The sequence below is a fragment of the Salmo salar genome, chromosome ssa11 (genome assembly GCF_905237065.1).
Source record: "Salmo salar chromosome ssa11, Ssal_v3.1, whole genome shotgun sequence".
In the NCBI taxonomy this organism is placed as follows: Eukaryota; Metazoa; Chordata; class Actinopteri; order Salmoniformes; family Salmonidae; genus Salmo; species Salmo salar.
In genome coordinates, this window is record NC_059452.1 from 90,988,559 (window position 1) to 91,006,651 (window position 18,093).

Here is an 18,093-nt window from a genome sequence, read left to right on the forward strand (position 1 = left end):
AAGCCTTTTTGAAATCGGACAGTGTGGTTAGATTAACGAGAGTCTTGTCTTTAAAATGGTGTAAAATAGTCATATGTTTGAGAAATTGAAGTAATAGCATTTAAGGTTTTTGAATATTGCGCCACTCGATTCCACTGGCTGTTGACTAGGTGGGACGATCCACATACCCAAGAGAGGTTAACTTCCTGACTGATGTCTTGAGATGTTGCTTCAATATATCCACATAATCTTCCTCCCTCATGATGCCATCTATTTTGTGGAGTGCACCAGTCTCTCCTGCAGCAAAGCACTCCCACAACATGATGCTGCCACCCCCATGCTCCACAATGAAATAGGGTGCAGGCCAGGCAGCAGGCTGTTAGCCAGCCTGCCAGCTTAGTGGAGTCTGCCACTAGCACAGTCAGCGTAGTCAGCTCAGCTTTCCCCATTTAGACCGTGTCTGTGCCTCGATCTAGGTTGGGCAAAATTAAAAATGGCGGTGTTCGCTTTAGCAATCTCACTAGTATAAAGACCTCCTCCATTCCTGCCATTATTGAAAGAGATTGTGATACCTCACATCTCAAAATTGGGTTACTTAATGTTAGATCCCTCACTTCCAAGGCAGTTATAGTCAATGAACTAATCACTGATAATAATCTTGATGTGATTGGCCTGACTGAAACATGGCTTAAAAATCCTATTACTTCAATTTCTCAAACATATGACTATTTTACAGCTATTTAAAGACAAGACTCTCGTTAATCTAACCACACTGTCCGATTTCAAAAAGGCTTTACAACGAAAGCAAAACATTAGATTATGTCAGCAGAGTACCAAGCCAGAAATAATCAGACACCCATTTTTAAAGCTAGCATATAATGTCACAAAAACCCAGAAGACAGCTAAATGCAGCACTAACCTTTGATCTTCATCAGATGACAACCCTAGGACATTATGTTATACAATACATGCATGTTTTGTTCAATCAAGTTCATATTTATATCAAAAACCAGCTTTTTACATTAGCATGTGACGTTCAGAACTAGCATACCCCCCGCAAACTTCCGGGGAATTCTATAACATTTTACTAAATTACTCACGATAAACGTTCACAAAAAGCATAACAATTATTTTAAGAATTATAGATACAGACCTCCTCTATGCACTCGATATGTCCGATTTTAAAATAGCTTTTTGGTGAAAGCACATTTTGCAATATTCTAAGTACATAGCCCAGGCATCACGGGCTAGCTATTTAGACACCCGGCAAGTTTAGCACTCACCATAATCATATTTACTATTATAAAAGTTTGATTACCTTTTGTTGTCTTCGTCAGAATGCACTCCCAGGACTGCTACTTCAATAACAAATGTTGGTTTGGTCCAAAATAATCCATCGTTATATCCGAATAGCGGCGTTTTGTTCGTAAGCGTCCCAGACACTATCTGAAATGGTAAATCAGGGTCGCGCATGGCGCAATGCGTGACAAAAAAAATCTAAATATTCCATTACCGTACTTCGAAGCATGTCAACCGCTGTTTAAAATCCATTTTTATGCCATTTTTCTCGTAAAAAAGCGATAATATTCCGACCGGGAATGTCCATTTAGCTAAACAGAGGAAAGTAAACAAAGCTTTCGGTCGACGCGGGCACGAGCGTGAGTCTCACAGTACTGTAACCAGCCACTACCCAAACGCACTACTTTTTTTCAGCCAGAGCCTGCAAAGCCACGATTCAGCTTTTTACCGCCTTCTGAGACCCTATGGCAGCCGTAGGAAGTGTCACGGGACAGCTAAGATCCTCACTCTTCAATAAACAGAGACAAGAAGAACGACACCTTGTCAGACAGGCCACTTCCTGAATGAAACCTCACATTTTTGCCTGCCAAATGAGTTCTGTTATACTCACAGACACCATTCAAACAGTTTTAGAAACTTTAGGGTGTTTTCTATCCATATGTAATAAGTATATGCATATTCTAGTTACTGGGTAGGAGTGGTAACCAGATTAAATCGGGTACGTTTTTTATCCGGCGGTGTAAATACTGCCCCCTAGCCCTAACAGGTTAAGGTTTTGAAAATCGTGCCACAGGCTTCAACTGGCTGTTACGTAGGTGGGACGAATTCGTCCCGCCTAGCCCAGAGAGGTTAACCACCTAACCGAGGAACTCAATTTAACCTTGCGCAATACCCTAGATGCAGTTGCACCCCTAAAAACTAAAAACATTTGTCATAAGAAACTAGCTCCCTGGTATACAGAAAATACACGAGCTCTGAAGCAAGCTTCCAGAAAATTGGAACGGAAATGGCGCCACACCAAACTGGAAGTCTTCCGACTAGCTTGGAAAGACAGTACCGTGCAGTATCGAAGAGCCCTCACTGCTGCTCGATCATCCTATTTTTCCAACTTAATTGAGGAAAATAAGAACAATCCGAAATTTCTTTTTGATACTGTCGCAAAGCTAACTAAAAAGCAGCCTTCGCAAATGAAGCATGGCTTTCACTTCAGCAGCAATAAATTTATGAACTTCTTTGAGGAAAAGATCATTAATATTAGAAAGCAAATTACAGACCCCTCTTTAAATCTGGGTATTCCTCCAAAGCTCCATTGTCCTGAGTCTACACAACTCTGCCAGGACCTAGGATCAAGGGAGATACTAAAGTGTTTTAGTACTATATCTCTTGACACAATGATGAAAATAATCATGGCCTCCAAACCCTCAAGCTGCATACTGGACCCTATTCCAACTAAACTACTGAAAGAGCTGCTTCCTGTGCTTGGCCCTCCTATGTTGAACATAATAAACGGCTCTCTATCCACCGGATGTGTACCAAACTCACTAAAAGTGGCAGTAATAAAGCCTCTCTTGAAAAAGCCGAATCTTGATCCAGAAATTATAAAAACTATCGGCCTATATCGAATCTTCCATTCCTCTCAATTTTTAGAAAAAGGTGTTGCACAGCAACTCACTGCCTTCCTGAAGACAAACAATGTATACGAAACGCTTCAGTCTGGTTTTAGACCCCATCATAGCACTGAGACTGCACTTGTGAAGGTGGTAAATGACCTTTTAATGACGTCAGACCGAGGCTCTGCATCTGTCCTCGTGCTCCTAGATCTTAGTGCCGCTTTTGATACCATCGATCAACACATTCTTTTGGAGAGATTGGAAACCCAAATTGGTCTACATGGACAAGTTCTGGCCTGGTTTAGGTCTTATCTGTCGGAAAGATATCAGTTTGTCTCTGTGAATGGTTTGTCCTCTGACAAATCAATTGTAAATTTCGGTGTTCCTCAAGGTTCCGTTTTAGGACCACTATTGTTTTCACTATATATTTTACCTCTTGGGGATGTCATTCAAAAACATAATGTTAAATTTCACTGCTATGCGGACGACACACAGCTGTACATTTCAATGAAACATGGTGAAGCCCCAAAATTGCCCTCGCTAGAAGCCTATGTTTCAGACAAAGAAGTGGATGGCTGCAAACTTTCCACTTTTAAACTCGGACAAAACAGAGATGCTTGTTCTAGGTCCCAAGAAACAAAGAGATCTTCTGTTGAATCTGACAGTTAATCTTGATGGTTGTACAGTCGTCTCAAATAAAACTGTGAAGGACCTCGGCGTTACTCTGGACCCTGATCTCTCTTTTGAAGAACATATCAAGACTGTTTCAAGGACAGCTTTTTCCCATCTACGTAACATTGCAAAAATCAGAAACTTTCTGTCCAAAAATGACGCAGAAAAATTAATCCATGCTTTTGTTGCTTCTAGGCTGGACTACTGCAATGCTCTACTTTCCGGCTATGTGTCGGGGGCTAGGGTCAGTCTGTTACATCTGGAGTATTTCTCTTGTCTTATCCGGTGTCCTGTGTGAATTTAAATATGCTCTCTCTAATTCTCTCTTTCTCTCGGAGGACCTGAGCCCTAGGACCATGCCTCAGGACTACCTGGTATGATGACTCCTTGCTGTCCCCAGTCCACCTGGCCGTGCTGCTGCTCCAGTTTCAACTGTTCTGCCTGCGGCTATGGAACCCTGACCTGTTCACCGGACGTGCTTGTTGCACCCTCGACAACTACTATGATTATTATTATTATTATTTGACCATGCTGGTCATTTATGAACATTTTAACATCTTGACCATGTTCTGTTATAATATCCACCCTGCACAGCCAGAAGAGGACTGGCCACTCTCATAGCCTGGTTCCTCTCTAGGTTTCTTCCTAGGTTTTTGGCCTTTCTAGGGAGTTTTTCCTAGCCACCGTGCTTCTTTCACATGCTTTGCTTGCTGTTTGGGGTTTTAGGCTGGGTTTCTGTACAGCACTTTGAGATATCAGCTGATGTACGAAGGGCTATATAAAAATAAATTTGATTTGATGCTTCACGGTTGGGATGGTGTTCTTCAGCTTGCAAGCGTCCGCTTTTTTCCTCTACACATAACGATGGTCATTATAGCCAAACAGTTCTATTTTTGTTCCGTCAGACCAGAGGACATTTCTCCAAAAAGTATGATCTTTGTCCCCATGTGCAGTTGCAAACCGTAGTTTGGCTTTTTTATGGCGGTTTTGGAGCAGTGGCTTCTTCCTTGCTGAGCGGCCTTTTCAGGTTATGTCGATATAGGACTCGTTTTACTGTGGATATAGATACTTTTGTACCCGTTTCCTCCAGCATCTTCACATGGTACTTTGCTGTTGTTCTGGGATTGATTTGCACCTTCCGCGTCTCCTTCCTGAGCGGTATGATGGCTGCGTGGTTCCATGGTGTTTATACTTGCGTACTATTGTTTGTACAGATGAATGTGGTACCTTCAGGCGTTTGGAAATGGCTCCCAAGGATGAAACAGACTTGTGGAGGTCTACAATTGTTTTTGAGGTTTCGGCTTATTTCTTTTAATTTCCCCATGATGTCAAGCAAAGAGTCACTGAGTTTGAAGGTAGGCCTTGAAATACATCCACAGGTACACCTCCAATTGACTCAAATGATGTCATTTAGCCTATCAGAAGCTTCTAAAGCCATGACATCATTTTCTGGAATTTTCCAAGCGGTTTAAAGGCACAGTCAACTTAGTGTATGCAAACTTCTGGCCCACTGGAATTGTGATACAGTGAATTATAAGTTAAATAATCTGTCTAAACAATTGTTGGAAAATTACTTGTCATGCACAAAGTAGATGTCCTAACCGACTTGCCAAATCTATAGTTTGTTAACAAGAAATTTGTGGAGTGGTTGAAAAACAAGTTTTAATGACTCCAATCTAAGTGTATGTAAACTTCCGACTTCCAACTGTACAGTGTTAAATAACTGTCATTTTGGCGTTACTATGGTGGTAAAATGGGAAATCGTTGGAAATCTGCATCTCAAGTCGACTACAAAATCCACAATGCAATGCTCTTTATGAGCTGGCTAGCTAGCGTAGCTACACGAAATTATTCCCAAGACAATATAAGCATGTAACGTAGCTAGTTAGTGCAGTTTGTACAGGCGATTTTACAGCTCTCTCACCATGTTCAACCAGCCGTACAGAGTGGAGTCATTTGCAACGGCAGATATTCATTTGTTAGACATGGGAAACGTCGCTATGTCTATGGGCCGCACGCTGTGGAGTTCTGGGACATGGCGCGCTCTCCTTCAAGGACTGAATGGGAGTTTATTGGACGCCAGCTAAAAAAAAACAACAACACTAGCACAGATTGTCAACATTACAAATCTTTTCCGAGATAATTAACTTGCTCTTTGTTGTATCGTATAGCTTTTTTTCGGGCCATTGAGTACTTTCGAGGAAAATAAGCACGTTTCTCGACATATACTGATTTTGAGATTGGATTATTTTAGCAGTTGCTTGACGAAGCATGACAACGTGGACGCGATTGGTTTCTGTGCTTTCTAGAATATCTCTGGCAACGGCACCATGCAATGCATCCTGGACTAGAGGCAGACAAATAGGAACACATCTGCTAGACACATTTCTCGAGGTAGGAATATCGCACAAATATGATCAATGGCTCCTTCGAGGGAAGACATCAACCCGAGTTATGACACAGGCCAGTATTGAAGTCGTATTCCTATTAACTTCCACTGTGGTGAGAGCGACTTTATCCCAGTGCTACGTAATATCGGCCGGATGTTTGCTTGTTTGCGCGCAAATAACTCAGATAAACGTGAAATGACACAGGGAATGGATGCACAAAAACATTAAACCTTTCCGTTAAGGCTAATTTCAGTGGTGCTGAAATAAATGTAGCCTTAAACCGGCCCCTGATTTTAGGCAACCAGGAGCCATGGGCACGCGCCACAGGAATTAAACGCATGCATCCATACAGGTAATTTGCCCTGAGGCTCAGAATGCGCACAACAACAAAAATATAGCGACACGAATGACAAATTCTACTTACGGATCAATTGTTGGCACGCGATTTACCACTTCTCTTCGATAAAATAGCACCTAACCTAAAATTCAACATATTGTCTTCAAAGTTTCGATGGAACTGCGCTCCCAATATCCTAGACCAACAGCAGCAGCCCCTCTAGACACTCCCATTCTTCTTCTTCTTCTTCTATGAGGTTTAACGGCGGTTGGCAGCCAATTTGTTGCATTACCGCCACCTACCAGACTGGAGTACAACTCCCTTATACTTTGCTTGAAAACAATAATATATATAAAACAATTAAATAAACATGTACTAAATAAATACCCTACCATCTAACACTACACTCACTAATTTAAAAATTATCTAAAATAAAATCAACACCACCCTACTTCCCTAATTACATGTATTTATTCCTACCTCATGCCATCATCCTGAAAGGATAAGATGGGACAACACCACTTAACACACTCTATAACTCTTCTGCTGTCAAGTCTTGCACACCCAAATACCTCTCTGCAGCTGCCACAACAACGTCCATTTTCGGAGACTTCCGATCCATCCCTGCAGTACAATAAATAACCATTGCTATAAATGCTACAAATCCCATTTTACTGAAACTTATATCACTTTTTGGCCCATCCCTCTGTACTGGTATATCTCTACTACTCTCACCACTCCTCTCCCTTAACCCTCCTTCCTCTACTTTCTTCACTGCCTCAGCATATGACAACTTCTGCACTACTCTAACCCTGGAAACCTCAACTTGCCTCTCGCATTTCTGATCCCCAGCTCCATGGGAACCACTACAATTAACACATACCACTACTTTCTCCAATAGTACACATTCCTTTGTGTCATGCCCTTCTGCACATTTCTCACACCTTGGACCCTCCCTCCTACACACTGCTGCCACATGCTCATAAGCTTGACACCTGTAACATCGTAATGTATTCAGCACATACGCTCGTACAGGATAACTTATATATCCTAACTTCACTTTGTCAGGCAAAGACTCAACTTCAAAACTCAAAAGAACAGACAATGACTCTTCTGTTTCCCCACTCACCACCCTGTCTGCATCGCATCAAACGACGAGCATCACATACAACGGGAAGCTTTGCCCTCAGCTGGTCAACATTTATATCTACTGCTATCCCAGTTATAGAAACTCCCATGTTCTGAGAATCACTTTTCAAAGCAGATAGTTATGACCCCTTCCTCTTCCTCCATTATTTTTCTTCTTTAAAGCTTCATGTCAGACCTCACATAGTGGTGTATTGCTGCCACCTACTGTATGGGGTATTGAAACAAAACAAAAATACATCCCATTATGGGAAGAGGGGGCTGAGTAAATACACAAATAAATCAAACGGCCATCCCACTCCTTCAGTCAAATTCAAATCACATCTCTCAGGAGCCTGTGAGGACGAGGCAGTCATTGACATGATTACTTGTAATGCCTCCGCAGAAAAAGAAAAATGAATCCCCAAAAATGCTCAGCCGCACTCACAATGATGCCTATTGTCTCAGATTTCCTCTCCGTTTGTGCTGTGCAGTTAATAAACACTACAAAGTAATACACGCTACAAAGTAATAAACACTACAAAGTAATAAATGCTATAAAGTAATAAACGCTATAAAGTAATAAACGCTACAAAGTAATACACGCTACAAAGTAATAAACGCTACAAAGTAATACGCGCTACAAAGTAATAAACACTACAAAGTAATAAACACTACAAAGTAATACACGCTACAAAGTAATAAACACTACAAAGTAATAAACGCTACAAAGTAATACACGCTACAAAGTAATAAACGCTATAAAGTAATAAACACTACAAAGTCCACCTTCTTAACATGCAACATGTCAGGATCCCTCTGTTAACAAGGAATCTGGTGTCTCTACTCCTACTACCATTACTTCCTCAACGTCACTCCTTTCTTCCACTCTTCTCACCGCCTCCAGATAGGAGGCATTCTGGACAGCCCTTATTCTCACCGCCTCCAGATAGGAGGCATTCTGGACAGCCCTTATTCTCACCGCCTCCGGATAGGAGGCATTCTGGACAGCCCTTATTCTCACCGCCTCCAGATAGGAGACATTCTGGACAGCCCTTATTCTCACCGCCTCCAGATAGGAGACATTCTGGACAGCCCTTATTCTCACCGCCTCCAGATAGGAGACATTCTGGACAGCCCTTATTCTCACCGCCTCCAGATAGGAGGCATGCTGGACAGCCCTTATTCTCACCGCCTCCAGATAGGAGGCATTCTGGACAGCCCTTATTCTCACCGCCTCCAGATAGGAGACATGCTGGACAGCCCTTATTCTCACCGCCTCCAGATAGGAGACATGCTGGACAGCCCTTATTCTCACCGCCTCCAGATAGGAGGCATTCTGGACAGCCCTTATTCTCACCGCCTCCAGATAGGAGGCATTCTGGACAGCCCTTATTCTCACCGCCTCCGGATAGGAGACATGCTGGACAGCCCTTATTCTCACCGCCTCCAGATAGGAGACATTCTGGACAGCCCTTATTCTCACCGCCTCCAGATAGGAGGCATTCTGGACAGCCCTTATTCTCACCGCCTCCAGATAGGAGACATGCTGGACAGCCCTTATTCTCACCGCCTCCAGATAGGAGACATGCTGGACAGCCCTTATTCTCACCGCCTCCAGATAGGAGGCATTCTGGACAGCCCTTATTCTCACCGCCTCCAGATAGGAGGCATTCTGGACAGCCCTTATTCTCACCGCCTCCAGATAGGAGACATGCTGGACAGCCCTTATTCTCACCGCCTCCAGATAGGAGACATGCTGGACAGCCCTTATTCTCACCGCCTCCAGATAGGAGACATTCTGGACAGCCCTTATTCTCACCGCCTCCGGATAGGAGGCATTCTGGACAGCCCTTATTCTCACCGCCTCCAGATAGGAGGCATTCTGGACAGCCCTTATTCTCACCGCCTCCGGATAGGAGGCATGCTGGACAGCCCTTATTCTCACCGCCTCCGGATAGGAGGCATTCTGGACAGCCCTTATTCTCACCGCCTCCGGATAGGAGGCATTCTGGACAGCCCTTATTCTCACCGCCTCCAGATAGGAGACATGCTGGACAGCCCTTATTCTCACCGCCTCCAGATAGGAGACATGCTGGACAGCCCTTATTCTCACCGCCTCCAGATAGGAGGCATTCTGGACAGCCCTTATTCTCACCGCCTCCAGATAGGAGGCATTCTGGACAGCCCTTATTCTCACCGCCTCCGGATAGGAGGCATTCTGGACAGCCCTTATTCTCACCGCCTCCGGATAGGAGGCATTCTGGACAGCCCTTATTCTCACCGCCTCCAGATAGGAGACATGCTGGACAGCCCTTATTCTCACCGCCTCCAGATAGGAGGCATTCTGGACAGCCCTTATTCTCACCGCCTCCAGATAGGAGACATGCTGGACAGCCCTTATTCTCACCGCCTCCAGATAGGAGGCATGCTGGACAGCCCTTATTCTCACCGCCTCCAGATAGGAGACATGCTGGACAGCCCTTATTCTCACCGCCTCCGGATAGGAGACATGCTGGACAGCCCTTATTCTCACCGCCTCCAGATAGGAGACATGCTGGACAGCCCTTATTCTCACCGCCTCCAGATAGGAGGCATTCTGGACAGCCCTTATTCTCACCGCCTCCAGATAGGAGACATGCTGGACAGCCCTTATGCTCACCGCCTCCGGATAGGAGACATGCTGGACAGCCCTTATTCTCACCGCCTCCGGATAGGAGACATTCTGGACAGCCCTTATTCTCACCGCCTCCAGATAGGAGACATTCTGGACAGCCCTTATTCTCACCGCCTCCAGATAGGAGGCATTCTGGACAGCCCTTATTCTCACCGCCTCCGGATAGGAGGCATTCTGGACAGCCCTTATTCTCACCGCCTCCGGATAGGAGGCATTCTGGACAGCCCTTATTCTCACCGCCTCCGGATAGGAGGCATTCTGGACAGCCCTTATTCTCACCGCCTCCAGATAGGAGGCATTCTGGACAGCCCTTATTCTCACCGCCTCCGGATAGGAGGCATTCTGGACAGCCCTTATTCTCACCGCCTCCAGATAGGAGACATGCTGGACAGCCCTTATTCTCACCGCCTCCAGATAGGAGGCATTCTGGACAGCCCTTATTCTCACCGCCTCCAGATAGGAGACATGCTGGACAGCCCTTATTCTCACCGCCTCCAGATAGGAGACATGCTGGACAGCCCTTATTCTCACCGCCTCCAGATAGGAGGCATTCTGGACAGCCCTTATTCTCACCGCCTCCAGATAGGAGACATTCTGGACAGCCCTTATTCTCACCGCCTCCGGATAGGAGACATGCTGGACAGCCCTTATTCTCACCGCCTCCGGATAGGAGACATTCTGGACAGCCCTTATTCTCACCGCCTCCGGATAGGAGACATGCTGGACAGCCCTTATTCTCACCGCCTCCGGATAGGAGGCATGCTGGACAGCCCTTATTCTCACCGCCTCCGGATAGGAGACATGCTGGACAGCCCTTATTCTCACCGCCTCCGGATAGGAGACATGCTGGACAGCCCTTATTCTCACCGCCTCCAGATAGGAGACATGCTGGACAGCCCTTATTCTCACCGCCTCCGGATAGGAGACATGCTGGACAGCCCTTATTCTCACCGCCTCCGGATAGGAGGCATTCTGGACAGCCCTTATTCTCACCGCCTCCAGATAGGAGACATGCTGGACAGCCCTTATTCTCACCGCCTCCAGATAGGAGACATGCTGGACAGCCCTTATTCTCACCGCCTCCGGATAGGAGACATGCTGGACAGCCCTTATTCTCACCGCCTCCGGATAGGAGGCATTCTGGACAGCCCTTATTCTCACCGCCTCCGGATAGGAGACATGCTGGACAGCCCTTATTCTCACCGCCTCCAGATAGGAGACATGCTGGACAGCCCTTATTCTCACCGCCTCCAGATAGGAGACATGCTGGACAGCCCTTATTCTCACCGCCTCCAGATAGGAGACATGCTGGACAGCCCTTATTCTCACCGCCTCCGGATAGGAGGCATTCTGGACAGCCCTTATTCTCACCGCCTCCGGATAGGAGGCATTCTGGACAGCCCTTATTCTCACCGCCTCCGGATAGGAGGCATTCTGGACAGCCCTTATTCTCACCGCCTCCGGATAGGAGACATTCTGGACAGCCCTTATTCTCACCGCCTCCAGATAGGAGACATTCTGGACAGCCCTTATTCTCACCGCCTCCAGATAGGAGGCATTCTGGACAGCCCTTATTCTCACCGCCTCCAGATAGGAGGCATTCTGGACAGCCCTTATTCTCACCGCCTCCGGATAGGAGACATGCTGGACAGCCCTTATTCTCACCGCCTCCGGATAGGAGGCATTCTGGACAGCCCTTATTCTCACCGCCTCCGGATAGGAGACATTCTGGACAGCCCTTATTCTCACCGCATCCGGATAGGAGACATGCTGGACAGCCCTTATTCTTGCCACCTCCGTCTCATTCACCCTAACAGGACACTTCGTCGGACGGGGCCACAGTGTCTCCCGACCTCTCCTGTCTCAGCCTCTAATATTTATGCTGCAGTAGTTTATGTGTCGGGGGGCTAGGGTCAGTCTGTTATATCTGGAGTATTTCTCCTGTCTTATCCGGTGTCCTGTGTGAATTGAAGTATGCTCTCTCTAATTCTTTCTTTCTCTTGGAGGAGGACCTGAGCCCTAGGACCATGCCTCAGGACTACCTGGCCTGATGACTCCTTGCTGTCCCCAGTCCACCTGGCCGTGTTGCTGCTCCAGTTTCAACTGTTCTGCCTGCGGCTATGGAACCCTGACCTGTTCACCGGACGTGCTACCTGTCCCAGACCTGCTGTTTTCAACTCTCTAGAGACAGCAGTAGTGGTAGAGATACTCTGAATGATCGGCTATGAAAAGCCAACTGACATTTACTCCTGAGGTGCTGACCTGTTGCACCCTCGACAACCACTGTGATTATTATTATTTGACCCTGCTGGTTATCTACGAACATTTGAACATCTTGGCCATGTTCTGTTATAATCTCCACCCGGCACAGCCAGAAGAGGACTGGCCACCCTTCATAGCCTGGTTCCTCTCTAGGTTTCTTCCTAGGTTCTGGCCTTTCAAGGGAGTTTTTCCTAGCCACCGTGCTTCTTCACCTGCATTGCTTGCTGTTTGGGGTTTTAGGCTGGGTTTGATTTGATTCAGACATTCAGGTGCATGTTCTTCACCACAATTGCAGCATTTAGGCTCAGCTGGCATATAATACTGCTCTCGTCTACAGACAGATAACCAAATCATTTACATTTATCACACAGAATGGGTTTGTGCACGAAGGCTCTGGCTTCCATTCGATGGAGTGACACTGGCCTTGTTCGGGAGGATCAAATCTATAATGTATCATGGGTAAATTGTGACTGATCTACAAATAATAATGAGTCTAGTTATTTATGATGCAAGGTTCTTTGTAGATCAGTCATTCGGTAGTCTCCTGCATAGTCCTGCAATTTCGAACAAGCCCTCTGACGCCAAATCAATGGCCACTCGGAGATCAAACGAGGGGAATCAATAAATGCTGGCTACCCATCTGACAATAATGGCTATGGTATGATGACTACAGAGTTGTTAAACCAATAATAGTCAATACTCTTTGGTATGACCAAAAACCCCACCCTTGTAGGCTTTAAATAAACCTAGATAGGCAATAGGCACTTACTAACTGTATTTTTAATAGGCTGCCTGCTCTTGGGTTCAGTAAAGTAAATTACAAAGGAATTAAAGTAGGCCTAACGACCAAACCAACACAAAGGAATTAAAGTAGACCTAACGACCAAACCAACACAAAGGAATTAAAGTAGGCCTAACGACCAAACCAACACAAAGGAATTAAAGTAGGCCTAACGACCAAACCAACACAAAGGAATTAAAGTAGGGCTAATGACCAAACCAACACAAAGGAATTAAAGTAGGCCTAACGACCAAACCAACACAAAGGAATTAAAGTAGGCCTAATGACCAAACCAACACAAAGGAATTAAAGTAGGCCTAACGACCAAACCAACACAAAGGAATTAAAGTAGGCCTAACGACCAAACCAACACAAAGGAATTAAAGTAGGCCTAACGACCAAACCAACACAAAGGAATTAAAGTAGGCCTAACGACCAAACCAACACAAAGGAATTAAAGTAGGGCTAATGACCAAACCAACACAAAGGAATTAAAGTAGGCCTAACGACCAAACCAACACAAAGGAATTAAAGTAGGCCTAATGACCAAACCAACACAAAGGAATTAAAGTAGACCTAATGACCAAACCAACACAAAGGAATTAAAGTAGGCCTAATGACCAAACCAACACAAAGGAATTAAAGTAGGCCTAATGACCAAACCAACACAAAGGAATTAAAGTAGGCCTAACGACCAAACCAACACAAAGGAATTAAAGTAGCCCTAACGACCAAACCAACACAAAGGAATTAAAGTAGGCCTAACGACCAAACCAACACAAAGGAATTAAAGTAGCCCTAACGACCAAACCAACACAAAGGAATTAAAGTAGGCCTAATGACCAAACCAACACAAGGAGTGTAGTATTTATATTTAGTTCCATAAATGTCATCTTGTATATTCAGTGCCAACTCTGTTTGTAGACTATACTTTTGTACCAATATTTGAGGTAGTCTAGGCCTACCAGTATCAGAAATCTGGATCTATGGAGTCTGCTGTCCCTTAGTGGTAGATCTGGTAGACATATTAACCCTCAGCCCTTGGCCCCAAGTCTTTCATGTGCGAAATGACACTGAGTAAAAGGAGTGGAATGTTAGCTAAACAGACTGGTACCCAGGCTAGCCTATATGGCCCTGATATACACTGAGTGTAAAAAACATTAGGAACACCTTCCTAATATTGAGTTGCACCCCCTTTTGCCCTCAGAACAATTAGTTGGGGAACGTCTTCTACAAGGTGCCGAAAGCAATCCACAGGGATGCTGACCCATGTTGATGCTGGCCTATGTTGACTCCAATGCTTCCCACAGTTGTCAAGTTGTCTGAATATCCTTTGGTGGTGGACCATTCTCGATACACATGGGAAACGGTTGAGAGTGAAAAACCCAGCAGTGTTGCAGTTCTTGACACACTCAAACTGGTGCGCCTTGCACCTACTACCAGGGGATCATAGCTTTCACCTGGTCAGTCAGTCTATGTCATGGAAAGTGCAAGTGTTCCTAATATGTTGTACACTCAGAGTATATTGTACAGTAGATGCTTAGCGGGAACCTTGGGACATCCCTACCCTAAACCCTAACCGTAACCCTAACTTTAACAATAACCCTTACTTACCTAACCCTTACCCTAACTTTTACCTTTCTACTTCATTGGGGTGATGTCAGAGTTGGACCTCCCAAGGATCCCACTTAGACCTTTCCTATATATTTCCACTTAGACTATTCCTAAAGGAGTATAACATCCTGTGCCACATCCCCCTTAGACTCGGCCGGCCAAATGCATTTCATTATAGCCTGGGGAAGAGGTTACATACCCCTCCCCATTTCCCATCCAGCAAAAGCTTTCACATGAATCTCATCTGTGGGGAAATAGAACATTGGTGCTACTTTTGTTCTGATGCCAATACTACAGGATTGGGCGACCAACATTTTCAGACAGGTAAAGATCCATGAGTCTATGACATTGTCTCACAAACCCGTTCAAGAATGATTTTATAGACCGCTAGTTAAACAGCTGTTTGTAAATGAAAACTGCTGTATGGTTGCCTTTACAGAACATAAGACGAGAAATTCACCTCCCTTTCTGAAACAGTTTAAATTGTTTCTCCTCTCGACTATGTATATTATTTCAATGATGAGCAAGAAAAGACAAACTGTTTTGTTTATATAAGGAATAACAAATGTTAAATCATTGTTTAATATATTTTTTTATTATTTGATGTTATGTTACCTGCATCTTGTTTAATTTTGAATGTATTTGCTTTAGCATCTGATCTGGACTGTGCATGCAGTTGAAGTCAGCAAAAGGAGATGAGTCATTGTTTGAACTGAGATGTGTATAGAAGACAGGAAGCTGTTTCATGTCACCTGACTGACTGAGTGCCTCCTGCCTTTCGGTGAGCACAGGCCTATTCAGCATCCTGTTCAGTACGTGTGTATATACACACACACACACACACACACAGACACACAGACAGACAGACAGACAGACAGACAGACAGACAGACAGACAACGTAATCAGTCTCTTATGGTAAAATATGCCTCAGTTCTGGACAGCCACTCTTGAGTTAGCCTCTTCCATAGCCTTCCCTCAGTCCTTTCATAGTGTTTCCTCCGTGGCCTGGGTGATCCTGGCATCTGCTTTTCTCCGAGCCCTGTGCCTCCAAAGCAGGACAGCCAGTGAGAGGAGCAGCAGGAGCCCCAGGCCCCCTCCGATCAGCCCAGCTTTGAGGGCCAGACTGCTGTCCCCAGGGGGCTCGTACATCGTACAGGACCGCCTCTGACGCTCGCTGACTCCTGCGTCATTCACCGCCACCACACACACCTCCACCCCCTGCCCCACCTTCCCCACAACACCACTCCTCTGGTCCTTCCCAAACACCAGGGGCTCCAGGGTACCCACCACCACCTCATAACGGGTCACAACAGACGATGGTGCACACCACTGAACAACCACCGCTGGCCCTTCCATAGACAGTCTCTTAAGGTCTGGAGGCTCTGGGGCCACGTGGGGCCCACTCACCCCTGGACACAGGCAGCCGCTGGAGGCTGCCAGCTGGGCACAGGGGGTCTGTAGCTCCTGGCAGGGGTTGTAGTCACAGGACTGAGGATCGGTGCCCCGTGAGGGAGTAAGCGGGGGTGGAGTGATGTCCCAATTCAGGTCGTAGTCATCATTTGAGTAGAGCTCCAACATTTCGTACATGCGTCTGTGTGGCCTTAGAGGAAGGGTGGCTGTGTGGTTGGTCCCTGAGACGTCAGAGGGTGCAGCGAAGGAGGAGTAGTCATTGAGAAGGGCCAGTGTGAGGATTATGAGGGAAGGGGGAGGACCCCTGTGGGTGGACATGGCATCTGAAGATGATAGAAAATAGCATTCCATTACAGAGGGTTTGACATGATCTGCTTATGAAACAACCCACCCTAAATTTATTCGGTCGGAGACATACCGAGCACTAAGTCTGTTAGACTTTTACAAAAGATTCCAAATGTGTTGTTATTCTTAAATTTGTGAAGAAGGCTTGATTTCACCTTCATGGGATATTGTACAGCTTAATCGTCAAGTTTATTTCATTCAAACCTTTTTAGAAATCACATCAGTGGAAGTGGTTACAGGCACCACCCTCATGTGGGATTTAAAAGAACAGCAACATAGTAATCTGAAACCCAAAGATTATTATTTTATATAATAATCTAACTAACAGACTTTATTGCACAATTGGTCAGAGCCAGGCTTTACACACACAGCCTGTCAGCTGGTCTAACTTACAGCAGAGCTGCCAGTGCAATCTCCACATGATTCTATACAAAACCAGTATATCTACCTGACAGATACCCTAGATAAACAAGTATGGATGAATAAACATACTAATACTAACAGAACACAGTAAAAAAACGGAGGTAAGGTTTAGTAGAATTCCACTAACATAGAGAGAGAGAGAGACGACCCAAATCAACAAAACTCTATGTCAGTAATTAACGAGTTAGATGTGTGTCAATAGACTTCAGAAAGTTGTAAACAAATGTTCTCTTTAGTAAATCATATAGAATAAGGAATAGAACATTTTAGATTGATGAAAATGTTAAAAAAATATTTGTTCACCTGATAGTCGATAGTCATTTATCGCTTTTGAAATCTCTTACTTTCTGTTCTTTTACTCTCTCCCCCTCTTTTTATACATTTTTCCTAACTCCCCAACAATCCCCTCCTTCTTTTCTCCCTCCCCCTTACCCCTTCTCTACCCCTTCACTCTATTGCTATCCCTCTCTTCCTGCTCCACCTCTCTCTCTCTCTCTCTCTGTTCCATGGGGGTTTGGCAATGTGTGTGTGTGTGCCTCTTGCTTGCTGCCCCTGTATGTGAGGTAACTCCCAGTGCAGTCAGCTGCAAATCACATGAACTCCTATTGCATTCCATTGACGTGTGTTTTTTTCCAGAGAAACCCTGTTCATTAATGAAACTCTTTCTGCCTGTTAGGGCTGGAGGGCAGTGAATGGATGGGGTTGATTCTGTCTGCTGCCCAGGCTGATTCACACACATCTGTCACCGTCAGACACGCACCAGTACCTCCCAACCCTTCCGCTCAATGGCTCACCTCTCCTTCTCCCCTTTACTGGCTGTATGACTGTCCCAAACACTGTCTGGTTAAGAATGTTCTACATGGACATACTGTCATCAAACATGGAGGAGGCGAGTGTTCAGTGGTTGAATGAAGTCAGAGAAGAATTTGACTGGACTGGACGTGCCCACCTGCTGCTCTGAATCAAAGCTCAACAGAAAATAGTAGTTACTTATTTCCACTGAAGAGAGGCTGAGCTTTACAGTCAAGAGAAAGCAACACATTGAAACAGTTGCACAAGCTGGACAAGAGAAGGATAAGATAGAATAGCAAATCAGGTTGAGCGTATTGATTTCTTCTTCATATTTTTGGAATTACTCTATACAAAACAAACAAAAACAAAAGTGAAC

At 45.2% G+C, this 18,093-nt stretch overlaps 2 protein-coding genes across 7 annotated transcripts in view; both read right to left on the reverse strand.

Annotated features, from left to right (window-relative positions):
• Positions 1-6,529, reverse strand: part of LOC106563445 (zinc finger protein 628) — a 33,748-nt gene extending 27,219 nt beyond the window's left edge. For 2 of the 5 annotated variants that reach the window (XM_045690059.1, XM_045690056.1), the window contains exons 1-2: positions 6,375-6,522; positions 5,485-5,643 (exon numbers count right to left, since the gene is read on the reverse strand). The gene's annotated coding sequence lies outside the window, so the exon portion shown is untranslated. Of the gene's footprint in view, positions 1-5,484; positions 5,644-6,374 lie in introns of all 5 variants that reach the window. The other 3 variants (XM_014129027.2, XM_014129026.2, XM_045690058.1) reach the window with 2 other exon arrangements.
• Positions 6,530-15,319: 8,790 nt separating this feature from the next.
• On the reverse strand, positions 15,320-17,369 carry LOC106563443 (leucine-rich repeat neuronal protein 4). Of its 2 annotated transcripts, XM_014129024.2 has the most exons (3): positions 17,229-17,369; positions 16,707-16,785; positions 15,320-16,480 (listed from the first exon to the last, which is right to left on the reverse strand). In XM_014129024.2, the coding sequence occupies exon 3, from the start codon at positions 16,473-16,475 to the stop codon at positions 15,732-15,734; it is 744 nt and encodes a 247-aa protein (XP_013984499.1). In that variant the 5' UTR covers positions 16,476-16,480; positions 16,707-16,785; positions 17,229-17,369; the 3' UTR covers positions 15,320-15,731. The 2 variants fall into 2 exon arrangements, with proteins under 2 accessions (XP_013984499.1, XP_013984500.1); XM_014129025.2 differs by lacking the exon at positions 16,707-16,785 and having other exon boundaries at positions 17,229-17,354.
• Between the last annotated feature and the right edge of the window lie 724 nt (positions 17,370-18,093).

Bases quoted from the DNA above. Each gene is read 5' to 3' on its own strand.
- LOC106563443 (XM_014129024.2), bottom strand. From the start codon at position 16,475: ATGTCCACCCACAGGGGTCCTCCCCCTTCCCTCATAATCCTCACACTG.